This window comes from Euprymna scolopes, chromosome 41 (assembly GCF_053919585.1).
Source record: "Euprymna scolopes isolate OS-2025 chromosome 41, ASM5391958v1, whole genome shotgun sequence".
Classification (NCBI taxonomy): domain Eukaryota; kingdom Metazoa; phylum Mollusca; class Cephalopoda; order Sepiida; family Sepiolidae; genus Euprymna; species Euprymna scolopes.
The window spans coordinates 21937550-21961033 of NC_136522.1; the positions used below are offsets into that span (position 1 = coordinate 21937550).

Consider the following 23484-nt stretch of genomic DNA (forward strand, 5'->3'; position numbering starts at 1 on the left):
CTAGAAACCAACCATCTACTAACTTTCAAGCTGATTATGGAAAAGGATGGAGTACAGTTGACCATTTAATTTGAGGAGAAATATACATAAAAAATGAACATTTAATTGTACTTTTTTTTTTTTCAACTCTAAGGCATTTGATACTATGTGTCGATATGGCATAATGCTAGAACTTCAAAAATAAGGACTCAAAGGTAGACTACCAATATTCATAGAAAATTTCATATTCAACTATTTCTTTAAAATCATATATAGAAAACCCCTTTTTGAAATCGATGAATAGGAAATTGCAATACCATAGGGAAGTGTACTACACTTTTCGATATCAAAATGAACACCATAGTCAAAATTCTGAATTCTGGAGTAGATCTTTTTAACATGTCCACACTATTGAACGACAATTACAACAATGTCTCAATGAAATTAGTGAATGGGCCAACATAAACAAATTTCTCTTTGAAAATGTTAATTTTTGTCATGAAATCTAAAAACCTTACAGCTAAATATGAAGTGGCTAACACTCTCTATTTCTATGTGGCAGAACTTGTCATTGCTGAGACCACTCCTCTTAAAAGCATTGGTCATCAAGCCTTGATTTTGGGCAACCATTTTAATCATTAATAGATATGTCACGATGTGTGATTTTCAAATGACTCGAAATAGAATACATGATTGATATATGTGTAGTAAGATGCATTCTAGGACGTATTCATGAAAGAGGGGTGGGACAAGGAAGGTAGATGAATTTTTTCCGTCATAGAATGATTTCTTGTCTCCTCCTCCTCCCCCACATGCAAACTTATTTTTTTTTTAGTTTAAACTAATTGAAGTTGTTTCCTTCCACATGCACTATCCTTTCATTTTCCATGTATCATTATTCTTATATAGAAGTAGAGATTCATCAGTTTTAACTATATACGAGGAATGTCTTGATTATTTTCTTTTATTTCCTTATCTTGTTCAAGCTGGTTATGGGTCATCCTACCGGATGCCAGACATTTACCCACTATCTTATACATTCCAACTGAGAGATCTAACCATCACTTAAAAAAAGTGCAATCGTTTGGATTTCTCTTGCAGTTTGTTCACCGGGCATATTTGACAGATAGCTTTGGAAATTCTTTTTTAATGAGTCCAGTTGCTCCTATAATTGCTGGAATGATGGAGATCTTCCCAAGATTCCAGTTTCTTTTCATGTCGTACATAAGACCTTGGTATTTTGTTATCTTTTCAGTTCTGTTTAATTCAGTATCGTTAGAAACAGTAACTTTTACTAAGGTTGCTTCTTTCTCATTCTTGTCCCCATATCATAGTGTCAAGTTTTATGGCTCTGTTTTCAAGGTGCCTAGTTGTAGGGACTGCATAGCCATAGTTGGTTTTGTATTTCCAACTGTTCTTTCTGGTATATTTTCTGAGGACTTGCTGCTGCATTCTATATTCAACTTTTTAAAGATTGTCCAGTGGAGATATTTTCACACTCCATTGTGTCGCATTGTATAGTATTCCTCCTCTCCCCAGCAGAACCTTACAGCTAAATATCAGATGGCTCACACTCTCTATATCTGTGTGGCAGAACTTGCACTTGACATTGCTGAGACCACTCCTCTTAAAAGCATTGGTCATAAAGCCTTGATTTTGGGCAACCATTTTAATCATTAATAGATATGTCACGATGTGTGAATTTTCAAATCTCGAAATAGAATACATAGTACTTGTGATTCAATGGAGCATGAGTATGTCTAGCGTTTGTGTGTATTTTTATATATATATATATATATATATATATATATATATAACCGCTGAGAAACAACGCGCAGATCTTTATTACTTACTTTTCTTTTTCCAACTTTACATGGCAAGAAAGAAGAAAAGAAAAAAAATGTACAAAATACTGAGGATGGAGTTTGACTCCGAAATATATTTAAATTATAAATTTCAAGCAAGTAAAATATTTGTTTATTTTCATAAAATTGCGTTGTAATTTGGTTTTCAAGCGCACTTAATGCATATTTTATTTTATTCAAATTAAATCAATGCTTCTATAACAGAACTCACACCCTTGACGTTAATCTCACGCCGCCAACGCACTGTTCCCAACATTTCAAAATACAGCCGCTGCGAGACAACATGTGGATCTTTATTACTGACTTTTCTTTCTCAACTTTACAACATGGCAAGAAAGAAGAAGAAAAACAAGAAACTGAAGATGGAGTTTGACTCCAAAATATATTTAAATTATAAATTTCAAACAAGTAAAATATCTTTATTTTTGTAAAATTGCATTGTAATTTGGCTTTCAAACGCAATTGATGCATATTTTATATATATATATATATATATATATATATATTAGCCTGACGATTCCTTACAGATAGCTTAATTGCCATATCTATATTCTTGGTAAGACCAGTGAAAATAAAAACAAGCAAAGTGCTTGATTATTATTTTTTACATTTTTTTATTTTATTCAATATAAGCATGTAATATTTATTTACATATTGTATTAACGAAGATTAGAACATGGTATCATCAGTTTCCAAGCAATATATGATCATGGCTGAGGAGTCATGTGTTGATCATTTGATTCGAAACCAACAGTACTGTGTCTATCTGTAATACAATATATGATTGATATGTGTGTAGTAAGACGTATTCATAATCTGATACAAAATGAAAGTGAACGATTAACGAGACATAAAGATGCATATAATTTTTTTTTTTATATAACTTCAGCTTTACTTGCATTCTGATGGATAAAACATATTGGTTTGTGTCCAGAACCACACCCCACCCCACCCCACATTTAAAATAAAGAAAAATCTGTATGATGTACGTACCCATGACTAAATGAAAATATATTCCAAAAATCATGTAAATTGATCAGGTAGTTTTATTTTTAAATAAGAAAATCAAAATTTATGATTAACAACTCTTGTCTGCCATTTTGGAAACAATCTAAAAAATTAAAAACAAATCGAGATAACTCTATAATTCATACTTGCAAGATTTATGTTGTAATGTCTACAAACTACCATTAATCACTTAAAAATTTTCTTTTATAAAAATAAACAACTTGATCAATTTACCTAACTTTTGGAATATGATAGCTTCATTTTCTCACCAATCCATCATGCATATTTTTTTTATTTTCTTTAATACAAGGAAATTCTAGAAAAAAATTATTTTTTTTCTTTGTCTATAAATGATATGTTTTTGTTAAAGTTCTGGATTCGGTCACTAGAAGGATATCATTTTTACAATGGTCTTTAGTTTTGCCATTTTTCTTTTTTTATTCCAGGTAGAAGTCAAGAAAGAAGTCATTGCCAAGGTGCACATTCTGGACGTCCATGCTCAGCCACTCATGGCCAGCTTTTTCCGTCTTATGAACGTCACTTTAAAGACACAATCTAACATTGTGTCAATACAGTGAGTAAAATTCAACAGATTCTTTTGTCCAAAATATTATGTTTAGATTTTTAAATTGTATTTACAAATTTGAGTAATTTTTTTTTTTTTTTTTTAATTTATGGTGCTATTTCTTTGCTAAAATTTGTTTAAATTTCACAAAAATTGGCAGTATTTGAATTTTCACAAAGGCTTTCTAACCCCTTTCCTCCCTTTGCCTTAAACTAAATATAGCCTGCATTTCTCCAACCTTATACCTCTCAACTATGTTCCAAAATTTACAATGACTGGTTATCTAGTTTAGGAGTAAATTCTGCAATACAAATATGTAAACATTTTCACATAACTTTCAATTTCCGAAGATTCTTTAATCCACTCAATTTTATACATTTTCTAAAATCAAAATCATTCAATGGATTTTGATCAAAATTTGAACAGCACATAAAATTAAGAAGCATGATACCTTTATTTTAATGTAAGCGGACATAAAATGGTGTAAAACTATCTTGTGAGGGAGGTGGGTTGTACTTAGGCAATGAAGGCTGGTGACGTCATTACCAGATCAACATGTATGGTGCCTAAAGTTTCTTGTGTTCAACCACATGACCATGCTAATAGCCATAAAAAATGTTTTGTTGCCGCTTACATAATGGCTGTGGTAATTTATGAATGTAGTTCAAACGTCCATATATTTTTTTTTTTTTTTCTAAAGAGAAAACAATCCTCCATTTGGATAATTATATAATTGCAATAATTGCACATTGGGATAATTTTAATCCAACAAATTATAACAGTAAGTGAACTTGTTTTTGAAACATATCTATTGAAGAAGATCGAATATTTAATTTTTATTTTTTTTTTAACTGCAAAACAAACAATTTTTATGAGAATATTTTTCAGTCTGTTCTTTTAATAATAAATAAAACTTTTAAGTATTTTTAAATATTTTAAAGTTAGAAGCATTTTTCACAACAGTTTTTATATAATATATATATATATATATATATATATATATATATATAAACTAAAACGATCAAGGAATTCAATATTTTAGCACCGGGCGTAATTTATTTCTTTGAAATATATTTAAAACGTAAAGTTTTTAGTTTTATAACATTTCAACTGTAAATAATTTACATGACTGAAACGGGAAATGAAATAGGAAATTCTCTGTTCGCTCCTGAGACAAATTTATCTTAAAAATTCATTACCATATCAATTTTAATTAAAGTTTTGATATGAATTAAAAATTAAAGAGTACATTAAATTTTAGTTAACATATTTTCTTGTGTTTTATCTTATAAATAAATGGGTACTTCCAAAAATGAGTTGATTTATTTTTTAAGTTTTTTTTTTTGCCTTCACTTTTTCTCTTTTTCTCTACTTGTCCTGTTTTAATATTTTACAATTTAAATTTATCAAAATTTTACATTTTAGGTTTGTTTTTCTTTTTTCTTTTAAGTTTTTAAAAGAAATTTTACTTTTATAAATTAAAAAAAATCTTCTTAGTATTTCATTTTCTTATATTTTGTTGTGTTGTCCTTCAGCAATTATTGTTTTTGTTTTTTTTCTGTCCCTTTCTTTTATTACCATTATATCCCCCCCCCCATATTATAATTTTTTTTCAATTCTAATCTCCAAAATTTTTCCATTTCGAATCTGAATGTTTTCAAATCAGTGTTGTCTTTTTACCTTTACATTTGTTTAATGCTGGCTTTTTCTCTTCTGATGAGAAACCTTTAGCTTCAAAATGCCATGACCTAAAGAGGTTTCTCTCTTATTCTTTTTTGTGTAACTCTAATTGACTTGATAATGTAATAAAGTTCCTATATTACTGTATGCTTTATCTTAAACTAGCGGGATGTGCCTGGTGTTGCCCAGGTGTGTGTAGATAGTGTAGTAAGGAAACCTGGGGAGGAGGGGGGGGTAGTAGGCAGCCCTGGTGGAAAGATGTTAAATATTAATTTAAAAAAAAAAAAAAGTGGTAGTAGGTAGGCAGGCTCGAACCTGTAGCACGAAGGAGAAAAAAAGGTTGGAAAAAAAAAAAATATGACATCTTAGCCGATGTCTCCATGGCACGACCAGAAGTCCTGAGTGTTGAAATCAAGTGTAGTAAATCCAACAGAGACGATGACTTTGCGAAAAAAAAAAAAGTGACCCCTCTCTGTAGAAAAGTGCCCAGTTGAGGGTGAAGGAATTAATGTTTTTGGCCAATTTTTGATGACCGAGGTTTAAAACAATACTGGTTTCATCACGATCTGATGCGTCTGTCGGAAGTTTTAGCAAGACATACAAACATACATTCACACAGACATTCTCCAAATATATATATATATGTATATAAAAATTTAAGCAAATGTTAAAGACAACAGAGGTTCCGTTTGATTAAATTTTTATTTAAAAAATTTTTTCTGATCTTTTTAATGTGTAGATCCAAAGAATTAATATAACAATTCTTTGGATCTCCACATTAAAACTACCATCTGTAGCTCAAAATTGGTGACGATATCTGAGAGTCGCTGTTGTATTTCTGTGTTTTGTTTGTTGGTAACGCAGTGCTTCAGTTTATGTTCAAGGTCATCGAGTTCAATTATCTTATTTAGTTTAAAAATGTCTGTTTATATCGATGAATGACTGGCTTGCAGCATTCCATCTTTGTTTGACCAAAACTTATGTTCCTTTATAGTCTCTTAGCTGAGAGGCGCATTCGCCCAGACTGCCTCTGTAGCTCTCACCAGAACCAACCAGTTGCTTAACTCCCACTTTTTCTCCTTCTCTAGAGTGAGGTAGTGGGTATGGTAGCCTCTCTTTCTATTAAAATTAGAATCCAGAATGTGCGTAGTAATCCAAAAAAAATTTGACTCTGTATCAACAGCATAATTCCAAATTTTTCCGATGGGAACATTATCTCCTATCGTCTTTTCGTATTGATCATAGTGAATCTCTCCATATCTTTTCATCTGGTTTTTTAAATACTTTACTTTTAATGTATCCTCTGATTTCTTACATTTTTCCCCCTTATTTTATTAACCCTTTGCACAAAAATGCTAAAATTCTCATGAAATTCGTCTAGTGTATTTTCTATTGTGTGTTGATGTGTGTATACATATTTTATTAACAGTTTAGAGACAGGGTGTAAACAAGAAATGGACATTGTTGTTGGTTGGAACTCCAATTTTCCTTCCAGGTGTCCTGAAATTAAAGGTGTTTTTCACCGAAAGTGAAAACACTGTGGTGTGAATTATATTTCGATATAATTGTTTATTCATTGCTGGATTCCTTTTCAGAGTTAGCATGCTTTATATAAGACTAGCCTGGGTGCCTGGCATTGCCCGGGTGTTTGTAGGTGTGTGTTGAGCAAAAAAAAAAAAAAGTTGCAGTAGACAGGCCTGTGACACAAACGTGGAGAAGAAAATGGAGGTGTGTGTAAGGGTGTTGGTTGAACAAAAAGAAAATAAAAAGAAAATTGTGAACGCAAAAAAAAAAAAAAAAAAGTGGTAGTAAGTAGACAGGTTCAAACCCGTACCACCAAGGAGGAAAAGAAAGTGAAAAAAAAAAATGTGATGCGTTAGCTGTTGCATCCATCACCAAACCGAAATCAACGTAGGTTAAAATTAAGGCTAGACAATCAAAAAGAGGCGATGACTTTCGAAAATATCAGCGAAAAAAGCAACCCCTCTCTATAGAAAAGTGCCCAGTTGAAGGTGAAGGAATTAATGGTTTTGGCCAAGTTTTAGATATTTGTCATCTGAAGGGTCGAGCTTCAAAACTTGTAAAAATCCGTCGCCTCTGTCAAAAGTTTTTGCAGGACATACAAACATATATACATACATACATTTAAACAGACAGGTGAGATTTATATTATAGATTACATTTTTTTTAAGTCACCCCCTTCTGACTTCCATGGGTGTTCTGTCTAAACAAAAACCCTGTCTGCTCACTAACGCATTGCATATCAAACTGATCTCTCTCGTAACTAAAATTCTATATCTCAAAATCTATCTTTTCCATTACGTCATATATATATATATATATATATATATATATATAAATAAATAAAAGGCAAAATGTGTGTTAGTGTGTATGTCCGGCAAAGGCTTTTGGGGGGGGGGGTCACTGTTTCTTAGAACTTTTATATGCTACCTAGATTATAATATCTCCGATTTACGAACGGGGGTCGCTTGTATCAGAGGGGTCACTAAGTCTTACGACTTTTTATACACTGTTTGGATTATAATATGTCCGATTTACAAAATGAGTTCGTCTGAATCTTTTATTATGTTACAAAATTCTGTGATTTCATTTTCTCTACTACTATGACGTGATGTTTGACCTAGAAAACCACACGTTCATGTTCGTTTGACCACCTGCTTTTTTAAACGTTTAATTTCACCCTTCCTCACTTCTCTGCCCACGTAGCGTCATAGTAAGTTGTCAGGCTATTCACCTCGAGGCTTCAGGTTCGAGCCTACCTCCCTACCAAATTTTTTTTTCTTTCTTTTACACCCGGGCAACGCCGGGCACCTCTGCTAGTCACTACATATAGCCTAAAGATCCTTGCTGGGTTTTTGTCACGTAGCTTTGTTTATATTATGGTTAGCTTAAATTCTATCTCTCAAGTTAACATTTTTGTTTGTGCTAGTTATGAAAACTAACATTCTTTTCTATTAAAATATTTTAACATAAATAATTTTATCTGTAAATATTAATAACCATCATAATAATAATTGTTGACCAGCATATCTTTTGGCATTGCCCAACCAATATCTAACAATATATATATATATATATATATATATATATATATATATATATAACAACTGTGTTTGAGAATTCCTAATGATTGATTAATTAGTTTAGTTGTGAATCCTCTACAAACAAATCGATGCCTCTGTTCAGTCTCTAAAGACAAAGGATACCCCCTGTAGCAGCAGATGCATATGTAATTGTGAGGCAGGGTTTGCACAATCACTAACCACATCTCCTGAATCAGCATTGTTCGAGTCCAGTGGCAAGGAGAAGTCCAGGACGACTGGAAACCATGCCGAGATAAGCGGAGAGCACATACAGCACCTGGAAGTTCCAGATGGTCACCCATTTAGTACTGACCAGGTTCAACATTGCTTAACTTTGGTGATCTATTGCGAACTGGTATGTCAATGTGAATAATGCTGTACATATACATACAAACAAATATATAAACATATACACATACTTAAGTTTAGAAAGATAGATTTAAGTGTGTAGTTTAATGACAAACATGTTTTATATTGATACACTCTTTTATGTATGTTTACATGCATCTTTTTGTTCATGCAGACACACATACACACAAGTGCCCACACACACAATGTCCACTGCTTCTTATCAACACCTTAAAAATGCATAGTCTCAGGTTATATACTTTTCCCATGATAACCACTGGCAATCAATAACATACACCCATGCTACAAGTAGTATTGCCTTGTTAGTATTCCAGCTGGTAACAGATGTATGTGGACGTTATGAAGGATTCTCTTCTTTTCGTTTTGAAAATGGTCTGCCTTTGTCTGCCACCACTGTTTGTTTTGATGTAAGAAAAAAATCTTTTTTAAATTTTAAGCTTTTAAAAAGTAATCATCTAATTTCTGTTAGGAATTTAAAAACTAATCATATATTTTTTTTTTCTTTTTTTTTTTCTTTTTTTTTTTTTTTTCTTTCTTGAAATAATTTTTTAAATCAATGTTTTGTTTCTTTATTTCTTTTATTTGAAGACGTACACACTAGATTTATGCTAAACCTTCAACTTTGATTTGATTTTCTATTAACCATCAAGTGTACCTGACATTGTTCCAGATGGGTTTATTCAATATTACTCTGTCCATGTTCTCAATAACAATGCCAATTCTATTGATATTTAATGTTTGGAATCCAATAGCAGTGTGATACCGTGTGTGTGTGCATACCTTTGTGTATGTATGCATATGTGTATTCTCTAGTGTGTCATTTTACTTCAAAGTTCTCAGAAATCAAGGGGCTCCTTCCTAAGGGCTAACATTTGACCTCCATATGAGATACATATTCAATTATTCCAGTAAAGTTCTCTTTTACCTCTCAACACTGTCAGTAAATAAATTACAAACATAATTTTTCCTCTCCCCTAATTGATCATTTAATTATGTTATAGTATACCTTTCTTATGGTCTCTAGATCTTACTGGATTCGAGGACAAGAATTCTTCTTGTTGGGTGGAGTATCCCAGATTCATGCTGGTACGTCAAGTAACATCACCATCACTCTGAGAAATTGCACCATTCCTTCTAAATGCCAGTGTTGGCCTGACATACTGAAGAGATTCTATGTCGGGAATATGATATAATTTGGAATATTTACTCATGGTTTACTTGTATAGAAAAGTATCCGTATGCTTGGTTATCCCGACAAACCCCTCTTCAGAGAGACCATAGACACTCGAGGATAGTATCTGTGTGTGCATATGTATATATATGTCTGTGTTTATGCATGTATACATATGTATGTGTGCATATATGTAGCTATATATATATATATATATATATATATATATATATATATATATATATATATATACAGGGTGAACAGAAAGTCCTTGGACCAATTCAAAAGTGGTTTATTAATAGAAAATTACAAAAATATAAATTAAACATGAATGAAAATTATAAGTTAGCAAACGAAGAATAAATTCAAATTATAAGTTAGCAAACGAAGAATAAATTCAAATTATAAGTTAGCAAACGAAGAATAAATTCAAATTATAAGTTAGCAAACGAAGAATAAATTCAAATTATTTATTTTCAATGTGATGTCCCTTCCTTTCGATTAGACGTTCAATTCTCTGTCTGAAGTTACCAACCGAGGCACGCAGCGTTTCCTGAGGTATTTTAGCCCATTCACTCAGAAGAGATGTCTTCAAAGCATCAACACTTGGATAAGCAAGAGAACAGACCTTTGCCTCCAACAAAGACCACACCGAAAAATCCATGGGATTCAAATCAGGCGATGCAGGAGGCCACATCTCCTTACTCCAGAATCTTGGAAAATAACGTTGGCACCAGTCCTGAGTTTTTCTGGAGATGTGGGATGGTGCTCCATCTTGTTGGAAGGTGAAAGGCTGATCTTTGAAGTGTTTCTTCATCTCTTCAAATGCTGGAACCAAAATATCGTTAATGTAGCGATCTGTGTTGATCTTAACCCCCTGCTCCACGAAAATCAGAGGCGACTTTCAAGATTTGGAGACTGCAGCTCACACCATGAGGGAAGACGGCTTTTGTCGGCGGAAAACTATTCTCACGGAGTCATCAATGTCTGCTGAAGATTTTGCGTAAACTCTGTCGTTCTTATTGTTAACAGTCGCTTCAATTGTGAAGAGTTTTTCATCAGAAAAAACGATCTCTCGCTCTGCCGTGCCAGCCTTCAGTTCTCCAAGAAGAAGCTTTGCTCTTTCAAGTCTCTTGTGCTTTTGGGCAGGTGTGAGGTACTGTCTCTTTTTCGTCTTGTAGGGGGACAACTGGAGATCGTTTTTTACGATGGTTCTCATCGAGGTCACGCTCACATTCATGTCTTTAGCCATTTGTCTTGCAGATCTCTTCGGGTTCCTCCTTACCCTCTCTCGGACAGCTTTAATCACCTTCTTTGTTCGAGCAGTGCGAGGTCTTCCACTCCTAGGACGGTCTTCAGATGTACCAAGTTCCTTAAATCTGTTCACAACATGGTACACGGTGGATTTAGCCACTTTCAAGAGCTTAATAATCTCTGAGTTTGTCCTTCCCGCGCAATGAAGCTGAATTATAGCCTCTCGTTTGCTCATTTTTCTGAAAGTTTAAACAAAATTATTTTAATATTTTTGTTGAAAATAATTAGATCAATAGTTAGACTAAATACTTACTTTATTCGAAAAGAGAAAAAGTGATTTTAACAATATTTAATTTTAAAACTAAAAATGGTCCAAGGACTTTCTGTTCACCCTGTATATATATATATATATATATATATATATATATATATATATATATATAAGAATGAAATGCCACTAAGACAAATGTGTGAAAAGGAAAAATAAATTATACGCAGGAATAAATACTCAAAATGAGAGCTTTATAGCTTGTTGATCTGAACAAAAACGGTAAAGCTCTTGTTTTTGATAATTTTGTTTTGTTCTTAATTTGTTTCCCTTTGGTCTTTTCTCTCACACCCACACATACACTTATATTCAAATTAGTACATAAAATGGCCGAAAAAAACTCTATTTTCTTTAAGTGCAGATTTGACAATTATCGCTTATTTTTAGTTCAGCTTTGTTTGGCAATTCATCATGTGGTTTCAGCAGAACTGATCCATATGCCACACGGTACATGATACGATCAATTTAATGAAAGAAACATTTGATGAACGAACGATTTCATTAACTGGCTCTTATTCATGCGATTTAATGCCATCAAACTATTTTTTTCGGGGATATGTGAAGTTCCATGTCTACACTGATAAACCAGACATAATAGTCCACTTAGAAGACAACATTCAAGGCATTATTGCTGGGATACAGCTTAATTAAATGCGTAGATTTGTGAAAATTACGCCATATATGTAAAATTGTATTTAAATTATAAATGCTAAGAATTAATCTTTGGAATAAACCACATATTTGTATAATAAAAATATTTTTCTGTGATCTATTTTGATTTAAAGTTCACTGTCTCTAAAAAACACTTTTTATATAATACTAGCTGTTCACTTAAATATATTTTAATTTATACAGAATTTGCATTTATTATTATAAAGCCATTTTGCCACTGATTATTATATTGTACCCAATGTACAGTAGTGATTTTAAAAGTTAAAATAGTATGACTTGGGTGCGATCAACTAGAATTGAAAGCCAAACATATAACCTTAGTCATTACCATTTGATCTATTGTCAGAATAGAAATTAGTTAAAAATAAACTGACTTAATTGTATAAATGTATATATTTGCCTATGCGTACAAATAACACAGTCGCCTTACACCTAAGTTCCATTTTTTTTTTTTTTTTTTTTTAATTTGACCCCTTAGCTACTATTTTTCATAAAAAACGGTTCACAGAAAATGTATTTGACCCACGTTGCTCTGCTCTGCGATCTTGTATTTCAGAGGAGATGTGCTTTGAAAAGAATGGAGACAAATAAACAGACAGGAAGTTTTATTAATTAGATAAGGATATCTGTATATCTATAAAAGTGTGTGTGTGTGTCTGTCTGTGTACATTTCCCTACCCAATAACTCTGTCAATTTTAAGTCTACAGACTCGAAATTTGATATACAGGATATTGAGATTTGTGAAAATCTCTAATCCGTTTTCGGCCAGAAATTTGGCTATTAAGGGGTCAAAGTTCAACAATTTGACCTTTGGGAACTCTACCAAACTCCTCCGCCAATTTGAAATTTTAGATATAGCTTCCTTGGACATGGATCTAACTTAACTTGATTTGAGCCCATAACAATGTTCATGGGTCATAATAGGGGTCAAAGTTAAAAACATTTTTACCTGCAGTCTCTACCAAATTACTCAGACACTTTCTGGTCTAAACATTTGAAATTTTACATAAAGGGTATTCAGGGATAGGGCAAGCTTTTTAATCGGTTTGGGTCGAAAATGTGAGCTACCAATATATAAATGTATGTATGCATATTTACATGTCTGCCTAAAACTTTCAACAGAGGTGACGGATTTTCACAAGATTAGTATCGTTTTGAAGCTCGACCCTTCAGACGGCAAATACCGAAAAATTAGCTAAAAACATTAATTTGTTCACCTTCAACTGGGCACTTTTCTTCAGGGAGGGGTTGCTTTTTTCACCAATATTTTTGAAAGCCATCCCCTCTTTTCGATTGTCTAGCCTTAATTTTAAACCTACATCACTTCCGGTTTGATGGTGGTCGTAACAGCAAAGACGTCACTTTTTTCCCATTCTTTTCCTCCTTTGCAGTATGGCTTCGAGCCTGCCTTCCTACTACCACTTTTTTTTTTTTTTTTTTGCTCAACACGCACCTGGCAACGCCAGGCATCTATGCTAGTATCTATAAAAGTGAAAATGTCTATCTGTGTATATTTCCCTACCAAATAACTCTGTCAAATTTTGGTCTAGAGACTCGAGATTTGTTGTAAGGAGTATTGAGATTTGGGAAAATCTTCTTAATCAGTTTTTGGCCAGAAATTTGGCTGTCAAGGGATCAGAGTTTAACGATTTCACCTTTTGAAAACTCTAACAAACTCCTCCGGCAATTTTGGGTCTAAACACTTGAAATTTTAAATGTAGGTTATTTGGACATGGGTCAAACTTTTTAATTTGATTTGAGTCCTAAAAAATAAATGTTAAGGGGTTAAAATTGGGGTCAAAGTTTTAAAAAATGTGACTTCTGTGGTCTCTACCAAATTACTCAGCCAATTTCTGGTCTAAGTATTTGAAATTTTACAAAAAGGGTATTCAGAGATAGGGCAAGCTATTTAATTGGTTTGGGTCGAAAATTTGAACTGCCAAGGGGTCAAAGTTCAAACTACTCAACCAATTTTGGGTCTAAACATTTAAAATTTATACATAGCGGTTATTCAGACATGCAGCAAGCATTTTAATCAGTTTTTTGAAAGAGTTGACCTTTGCAGATTCTACCAAATTTCTCTGCCAATTTTGTGTGTAAAGACTTGAAAATTATAGATGTAGGTAACTGGGACATGGGTAAAACTTTATTTTGATTTGAGACCAAAATAATAAATGTTAAGGGGTCAAAATTTGGGTCCAAGTTATAAGAAATTTACCTCTGCGGTCTCTACGAAATTACTCAGACAATTTTTGGTCTAAACATTTGAAATCTTACATAACGTGTATTCACATGTAGGGCAAGTTATGAACAGTAGTACAAAGGGCCTAAGCAAAGCCGGGCTGAACTACTAGTATATATATATATATATATATATATATATATATATATATATATATGATGACTATCAACTCATTAAAGTCAATGTTAATATGTTTGTGCAAAGATTAGTCATAACACAACTTGTACAACACTGATTTGAAAAATCTAGTGACCAACAAATGCAAGAAATGTAAAAATCACTATTAATGTCATAATCACGTACATGCTTTAATTTTGTCTTTTTTTATTTTCTCATTTTTATCTATTTTATTTATTTTTTTGTGACCCTACAGGCCATCATTTGATAAAAATGATGACCCTACATTTGCTACATACACAGTTCGAGGAGTCGAGATTGGTCATACATCTCTCACTTGTTCTGCTTTAATGGAATCGGGTGAACATGTTCTCAGCAAAACGCGGCATATTGAGGTAAAAAAAATTTTTTTTTTTTTTTTTTTTTTTTTTTAGGGAATTTGGGGAAACTGAATTCAATCCCAGGTCAAGACAGTAATTAACAAAAAAAAATTTATAATTCTCCTTTTTATTTTTATTTATTTTATTTTATGCTAATGAGTAATCACTTAACTAGGCCAAAAGCCACTCGTTGAAAAGGTTAATGTGATTTTCAGTTGAATTATGAACTATTCTGTGAGAGGATTGAAAAAGATAAATGCAGCAGACAAAATATTTTAATGCCTTGACGTATTTGACATTGAACTTGGAGATATGTTGTTGTCTGCAGGGAGGCAGTCCTGTGGCAATGTTTTTTGCAGATGAAACGTTCTTGGAAAGAAACTCTGTTTATAGAAATTCTATTGTGTTTTAGAAATACAGAACGGGGGGAAAAAGTATTTTGCAGTGGTGGTAATAAAACAAGTTCTTGGTATGAAAGTTTTACAAGAAGGAACCAGAGATTAAAGCTCAGTCGAGCACACTCTGTTGAAATAAGAATGACGTAGAGAAACGCAGTATTTTTTCTATAAGAAATGAGTATCTGGTACGTATGCACTTTTATGTTATCATGCTGAAATAACATTTTGAAAGCTATTCTTAACATGGGGAGGGGAGGTGTTTTATAACAATTCTGTACTTTCACCTAACAATTTAATAAAAGAAAGATAATATGAAACTTGAATAAAACTTGAAAATATTATTAAACAATAACACAGTAACATAAGTGCATAAGCACTGAGCATCCTCGCCACTAGATTACAAAGTCAGTTTTGTCTCCTGTCGAAGCAACGAAAATTACAGCACCTTCCCAGATATGACGAAAATACTCCGTCTTAGGATGTGTTGGCTTCTTGGTTTTCAGTTTGTGATTAAGGTGTAATATCTACTCTGTCCTCGGTCTGTGAAAGAAATATTGTTCTGGATTTTTCATTTTTGCCCCAATCCAGAGTTCCACTTATTGGAGAGTTGGATTTTTCCGATATTAAAAACTAACCTTGTGTCAAACTCTGCTCTTGTGGGGAGGCAAGTAATTAGGGACTCGTATAAGTAGAGGATTGCATCAAGATTATTTGGATTATTCAGACTACTGTTTTTTTTTTTTTTTTTTTTTTTTTTTTTCGGTTGATGTAACCTTCCATGATTCAGACTAGAATTATCTGCAAGGATTCATGTCATAGTGGATAAAATATTTGGTAAAATTCAGTTGTAAGTGATACTCTTCTGGAGGTTGACAGTTCAATCCTCAGTGCAGGCAACACTCAAAAATGCAATTGCGAATTATTCAAGACTTCTACCCGGTTATAGCTGATGGAACAAGAGCATGCTACCCCTATAGATTAAATAAATTCTGGGAAGATTCTACCGTTTAACAAGATATACCGGAGGAAGGTCAGAGGTTACAGTGACTGAAACATAAAAACAAGACTCAAGATGAGAACAGTAGTCTGAATAATACGAATTATTAATCCTCATCTCAAAAACGTTGCATCAGAAGTCCGGTACTTTCTGGAATGATTCAAATGTTTTCTAATAATTTTAACATAGCATATGAGTCTTTCATTTTAGATGTAGAGTGAATGTCGGTTGTGTACGTTTATTAAAACAAGGAGAGATGGATTCATTTCACCTGAAGCAAAACAAGGAATTTAAATGTAATGTAAATAAACATCTTGCTGTCTAACTCCTTGCTTAGGATGCCTCTTATAAATCTGGCCCCTACTCAGAGTAGCTCTTTGTCTCAGCAGCAGTGTGTCTTGTTTTGCAGTGAATTAGATTTTTAAAAATAAAAAAAAAAATGAATGTTGTCAGTGAATAAAATAGAAGCTTAGTTTCAATCCATATGGATAAATTGTTCATATTTCATACCTTTTAGATATCCATTAATTTTTTTCTTAAGTTCTTTCATTAGGGAGTAGACGTAGACTCAATGTTTATCTCTCTACCATGATAGAAAGATGTGACGCAAGGTTGTTATGCCTGGACAGCTCTATCAGTATTTCTTGATAGGGACATTTCTGGCAATAAACTAACCCCCTCACATAGGCTAGGAGGGTGGACCTCCTAGAACTGCACAAGACTATGCACATCGGCCAACAAAGAACGAGCTACCTCAACAATAGCCTAGACTAGAGGTTCTCAACTGGGGGTAAAAAATTATATGGTGAGGGTGGGGTAAATAATTGAAGTACCCGATAATTTAAAAATAATTTCTTTTCAGATTGTGTCATGTTTAAGAAATGCAATACAAATTAACTTAATAATTTTCTATTTGGAAAAAAGTTTTGATTTTCTTTATTTTTGTGATAGGAATGTGTAATACTATTTTTGATACAAACCTAATGTTTTAAACAATAAAAAGTTTTTTTTTTACCTTCTTGTTTTTCTGTCACTTTATGATGGCTATGGATTTTTTGAACGAGAGTAGGAGGTAAATGGAGAAATACATAAGGCCGAGGAGTCAATGATGGAGGAAAGGTTGAGAATGGCTGGTTTAGGCTTTTGTTGCTTTGGAGCCGCCTAGGGATTGAACTCTCTGTTTGGATTAACTTTCAGTTGGCCCCAATTATCCCTACTTGTCAAAAGAGAGCTAAACTATAGAGCCCTTTTTCACATCAATTAAATTCTGCCAACTGCCTGGAAAATCTTTGGTATTCTTAGTCAAATGTAGTATAATTACATTGTTACACCAGTTCTCATTAGATTGCTGAAGTTAAGCAGTGTTGAGCCAGGTCAATACCAGATGGGTAACCATTTGGGATTACCAGGTGCTGTATATGAGAGGATAACAACTATCTATAAAAATTAATGGTGTTAGAATTATCTCACCTGAGCAGAATACTCACTCAACTGGGGATTACTTGTAAATTTTCTATTCTCTAGGAACTTTTTCCTCTGCAGGAAGCTAGTTGAACCGGCCTGTGGTGCCTACCATATCAGAACAGGACTCTGAGTTAAACTTGCACACCAGAACTGAACAATTGTAATCAACACTCACAACTTCTAAGAATACAAAATAATGGCCTCAGTAGAACTGAATTCTATCAGTGGAACACATTCCCAGGTGATTGCTTCACTGTGGGCTACAACTTGGTCATTTTCAAATTCAATGTCAATTACTTATAATAAACTGTTATATTTTATTTTTTCCATTCATTTTCAGTCATCTCATAATATTCTTAATCATTCAACTGACAATCTATCCATTTCATTCATTTTATTCTCAAGTGGCTTTTGGACTTGATAACTGGTGATCATTAGTTAAAAAATGAAGCAGTTAATAATAACCTGTTATTAATAAATATCATTTAAATAACTAAAAAAAGGGTTGATAGCCATATCAACTCTTTAAAATAGGTAAATCAAAGTAACAGACAACTATCTTTTAATGGTATAGTTTTAAAAAGAATTCATTTTATATTTTATTTGTTTACAACTTATACAAAAAAAGAAATAAAATTTTAGTTGTATGGGAGACAACCCTTTTCATATTCCATTAAAATGAGTTATTCTTGTTGACTTTTTATTTTACTAATAATTCAAAAATGTCTCCATATTACCTGTTGTTCTGGTGGAGCTACATAATTTTAAAATAAACTGTAGTGAAGTACGTTATTTTATGCTAATAAGATTGTACAACAATAACAGATGAAAGTTTGGTATTTCAGTTTATATGCTAATCAGGTCCAACTTTTTAAATCTCACAAGATTTTTACATTGATACGGACATATTGTACGTTCATTTAATGGATTAATGACTAAGGAGTTTCCTTGCAATTTATTTCAGGACAAAATAAAAAATTTTACAAAAACTGTTCATTTTTCTGTCTTTAAGGTTTTTCCACCTCTACGTTTGAGTCCGAGAAGTATCACTCTGATTATTGGGGCCTTTTACCAGGTAAATTCAAGATTACTTATTTTCACTATCAACATTATTCAGTAAAGTGGTACAAAGTAAAAATAAATACAATTTTATCACTTGTTCCTGGATTGAAATCTCTTTTCTACACATTAGATCAATGAATCAGCTTAAAAATTCTCCTTGGATCCTTTTTATTTGTTTCTTTCTCATTTTCTTGCTTCCTCCCTCTCTCTTTCTCTCTTTCATCTTTTCACACCCTCTCTCCTCTTTCATCTCCTCACACCCTCTCTCTCCTTCTCTTTCATCTCCTCACACCCTCTCTCTCCTTCTCTTTCATCTCCTCACACCCTCTCTCTCCTTCTCTTTCATCTCCTCGCACGCTCTCTTTCATCTCCTCGCACGCTCTCTTTCATCTCCTCGCACGCTCTCTTTCATCTCCTCGCACGCTCTCTTTCATCTCCTCGCACGCTCTCTTTCATCTCCTCGCACGCTCTCTTTCATCTCCTCGCACGCTCTCTTTCATCTCCTCGCACGCTCTCTTTCATCTCCTCGCACGCTCTCTTTCATCTCCTCGCACGCTCTCTTTCATCTCCTCGCACGCTCTCTTTCATCTCCTCGCACGCTCTCTTTCATCTCCTCGCACGCTCTCTTTCATCTCCTCGCACGCTCTCTTTCATCTCCTCGCACGCTCTCTTTCATCTCCTCGCACGCTCTCTTTCATCTCCTCGCACGCTCTCTTTCATCTCCTCGCACGCTCTCTTTCATCTCCTCGCACGCTCTCTTTCATCTCCTCGCACGCTCTCTTTCATCTCCTCGCACGCTCTCTTTCATCTCCTCGCACGCTCTCTTTCATCTCCTCGCACGCTCTCTTTCATCTCCTCGCACGCTCTCTTTCATCTCCTCGCACGCTCTCTTTCATCTCCTCGCACCTCTTTCTCTCTCTCTTCCTCTTTCATCTCCTCGCACCTCTTTCTCTCTCTCTTCCTCTTTCATCTCCTCGCACCTCTTTCTCTCTCTCTTCCTCTTTCATCTCCTCGCACCTCTTTCTCTCTCTCTTCCTCTTTCATCTCCTCTCACCTCTTTCTCTCTCTCTCCCTCTCTTTCATCTCCTCACACTTCTTTCTCTCTCTCTCCCTCTCTTTCATCTCTCCTCGCACCTCTTTCTCTCCTTTTTTTCTCCTCACACCTCTCTCTCTCTCCTTTTTTTCTCCTCACACCTCTCTCTCTCTCCTTTTTTTCTCCTCACACCCCTCTCTCTCCCCTTTTTTTCTCCTCACACCCCTCTCTCTCCCCTTTTTTTCTCCTCACACCCCTCTCTCTCCCCTTTTTTTCTCCTCACACCCCTCTCTCTCCCCTTTTTTTCTCCTCACACCCCTCTCTCTCCCCTTTTTTTCTCCTCACACCCCTCTCTCCCCTTTTTTTCTCCTCACACCCCTCTCTCTCCCCTTTTTTTCTCCTCACACCCCTCTCTCTCTCCTTTTTTTCTCCTCACACCCCTCTCTCTCCCCTTTTTTTCTCCTCACACTCTTTTCTCTCTCCCACCATTTCACCCCCCCCCCATTTTTTCTTTCTTTCTTTCTTTTCCAACCACCATTTTCTAGAATTAATCATTAAATCAAAATTTATATAAGGATTCTAGATATAAAGTTTAATAGCATTATATATTTATTTTAATTTTCATAATGGTGACATAAAAGTGATGCAAAACTTGTTTAAAGAATTTACCCTGTCCAGGGACAGATATTCTAGTGTGTATTTGTGTATGTATATATATATATTTCCAAACTATTCAATAATTGTGACTAGTGGGTCACAATTATTGAATAGTTTTGATTTACATAAATCTCTACACTGTAGTGATTTACATTGCTTTTTTTTTTTTTTTTTTTTTTTTTGTTAAATAATCAGCTGAACAGCTTGTGTGTTTTTGTCTGCAGGTGATAATCTCTCCATGGCTTACTTTTTATGTTACTGTTATTGATTTGCAGGTATTGGCAACAGGTGGGCCCCGGCCCCAAGGGACAGTAGAATTTCACATGATCAACTCAGCTAAGGCCAATGTGTCTAGCATTGGTCTATTGGAAGCTTTGGAATTGGGGTCAACCCGGGTGGTTGGTCGAGCAGTCGGCCATCACCCAGACACTAATGAACCAATTATCTATTCTGAGGTAACGACTTATCTTTTTTTAGTTCCTGTTTATTTGCCTCCTTAGAAAGTCACAATTTGGTATAAAATCAGTTTTTAATGTGGAGAAAATCCAGTTCTCCAAAAATGGGCTAGTCTGGATTGAGGAAAAATAATTTAATTACCTTAGTTCAGAAGGACTTTTCCTTCATTGACTGAGGACAGAATAGTGTAAGTGTAGCATCAGAACAGATACAACACTTTGTTCCTATCTGATAAAAATGTAGTAATCAGCATTATTTCAAAGCAAATTATTTTTGCTTACGAACATGATTTCTAATATTTTCCCAATAAAAATCAATACATTTATCATACTCTTGTATACAAATACTAAGCAGCATATTTTTTCACAAAATTTCACGAATAATTAAATCTTTTTTAATTGCTAAAAATCGTAAAATTCGATTTTGTTAATTTTAAAAAAAAAAACTATGTGATCCATTTACGTGATTTTTGGAATATGACACATTCATTCAGTGACAAGTACGTACAGCATAAAGATTTTTCTGTATTTTTTTTTTTAATCAAGTGTAATTCTAAATAAGCACCAAATTTCATTTTAATTCTTCTATTAGTAAAAGTTTTCAGCAATTAACAAGTTCTAACAGAAAAAAGGGAAGAAAAAAACAAACAAACAAATAATCCAGAAATAACTGTTACCATAAGCAATATAGTTACTCTCCTACTTACCTTCCTTTTTTTTTTTTTTTTTTTTTTTTTTTTAGTATTGTAAGGCACTTTTACCCGTTTTATTAATGCCTTTTGAGTCTTGTAAATATGCCATATTCAAAATGACGGCAGATGCTGCTCAGTAAAATCCCGAGATCATAGAACAGCTTAAAAATGAAATAGAAATACAGCTGATAATTGTCTGTATTTTTTTTTTTTTTTTTTTTTTTTTTTTTTTTTTTAAGTTCTATTACTTCAAGAACTTCAGATAATATCTGTCATTTTGAATATGGTAGTTTTAAAACACTCAAAAGGCATTGATAAAACATAAACAAAAGTCATTTTGAAATACTTTAAAATACAAAGAAATTAATCAGGAAGGTAGAAAAGGTGATTCTTGTTTGTAGTAACAGTTATTTGTTGACTTTTTTGTTCTCTGTTGAAAATGGTTAACGATCACACTGTTTCCTACAGGAACAGTTGAATATTTAAAATTTAAAAAAAAAAAAAAAACTGCCATGAAAAAATGTACCTTCATGTTTATTGAATAAAAAATATTTTAATGTGTTCATCTTAACACTGTTGTGTAGTTTTAACTTTGTTTTGTTTTTTGTTTTTTTAATCTGTCAGGATCAAGTTGATGTTCATGTGGTGAAATTGTCTGGAATTAAGATTTATTCTCCATTAACTCGCATCAAAATTGGCACTCGTGTAAGTATATAGACCCACACTTTGGGGAGGGAGGAGGCTTTTTTATTTTATTTTTTTTTTTTTTAACTTTATTCATGCTCTATCATTATTTTCATGGGAAGTGTTCAACTGACTTCAAATCTATGGTTCATCCCCCCCCCCTACAAAACATTTACAACAAACACTTGTCTAGTTATAACCACTGCCAACAATTTTCTTTATTCTCTATTTTTGAACGCAAATTCCATAAAGTTTCTTTCCTAGAACTACCCACCTGTGGAACTCGATACCACAGAGCTGCTTTCGCGCTGACTGTAACATAGTCGATTTAAAGTGTAATGCAAATAAGTTCTTGTTGAGCCAGCCTCTTAAGTCAAATTCTATCTAATTTCAAAATCTATGCAATTAATGGGAATTTGTAGGAATTACAACATAAATCTTGCAAGTCAGAATTATTGAGGTATGATTTTTTAAACATATCTTCATTTCGTCACAAGTACATCATAGATTTTTTTTGTTGTCTGGGAATTCTAGATAAGAACCATTTCTTTTTTATATAGAAACGGTGACTTTCTAAAAAACTGTTAATGCTAAACTTTTACAGATTTAGACAACGATGATGATATATTTAATTTGTTTTTTTTTTAGTTGCCTTTGTACACTCTTGGAATAATGGAAAATGTTACACCATTTTCATTTGGAAGTTCCATCCCGCCGCTGATCTTCACCTGGTCTGTGAGTAACAGGAAAGTTGCAATTCTGCAATCTGTCTACCATAAGGTAAAAACACTTGTATTGAACTATTTTGTTGTTGTGTTTGTCATCATTTTTTGTGTTTTGTCATCTTTGTGTTTGTGTTTTTTTTTTTTGTGATTTGTCATGTTTTCTTTTCTTTTGTTTTTGTCATTTTTGTCTTTGTCATATTTTTTTTTTATTAATGGTTTTGTTTTTTTTTGTTTTTTTTAATGGATTCAAATTTGAAGGCCCTGTCGGTGGGGCATTAGAATACACCGGGGGTCCTGGATATGACCTTAAACTATATCCAGTGGTGAGGCCCCAGCTTGTGGGCTTTGGGGAGTGTGGAGCCACCCTTTAATTACCATTGCTCCCAGGTCCACTCTGACCCGGAATGGTAGTACCTGTTAGGGTCCCAACTATGGGTTAAATAGAAACCGACTTGAAAACAACAAATATATTCTATTAAAAAATTTTTCTTCAAAATCTTTGGATTCGGCATTAAATAACCTGAAAAGGGTTGATATGCCGTAAAACAACCAACCAACCAATCAAATTTGAAAAGAATATGT

The 23484-nt window shown here is 33.5% G+C and overlaps 1 protein-coding gene across 1 annotated transcript in view; it reads left to right on the top strand.

Moving 5' to 3' along the window:
- LOC145266410 (nuclear pore membrane glycoprotein 210-like) overlaps window positions 1-23484 on the top strand; it is a 203385-nt gene that overhangs the window by 132951 nt on the left and 46950 nt on the right. The window contains exons 26-31 of the mRNA XM_080122073.1: window positions 3299-3426; window positions 14612-14750; window positions 18607-18669; window positions 20622-20801; window positions 22118-22198; window positions 22826-22957. Of these exons, the coding sequence (XP_079978199.1) occupies window positions 3299-3426; window positions 14612-14750; window positions 18607-18669; window positions 20622-20801; window positions 22118-22198; window positions 22826-22957 (723 nt within the window). The remainder of the gene's footprint in view (window positions 1-3298; window positions 3427-14611; window positions 14751-18606; window positions 18670-20621; window positions 20802-22117; window positions 22199-22825; window positions 22958-23484) is intronic.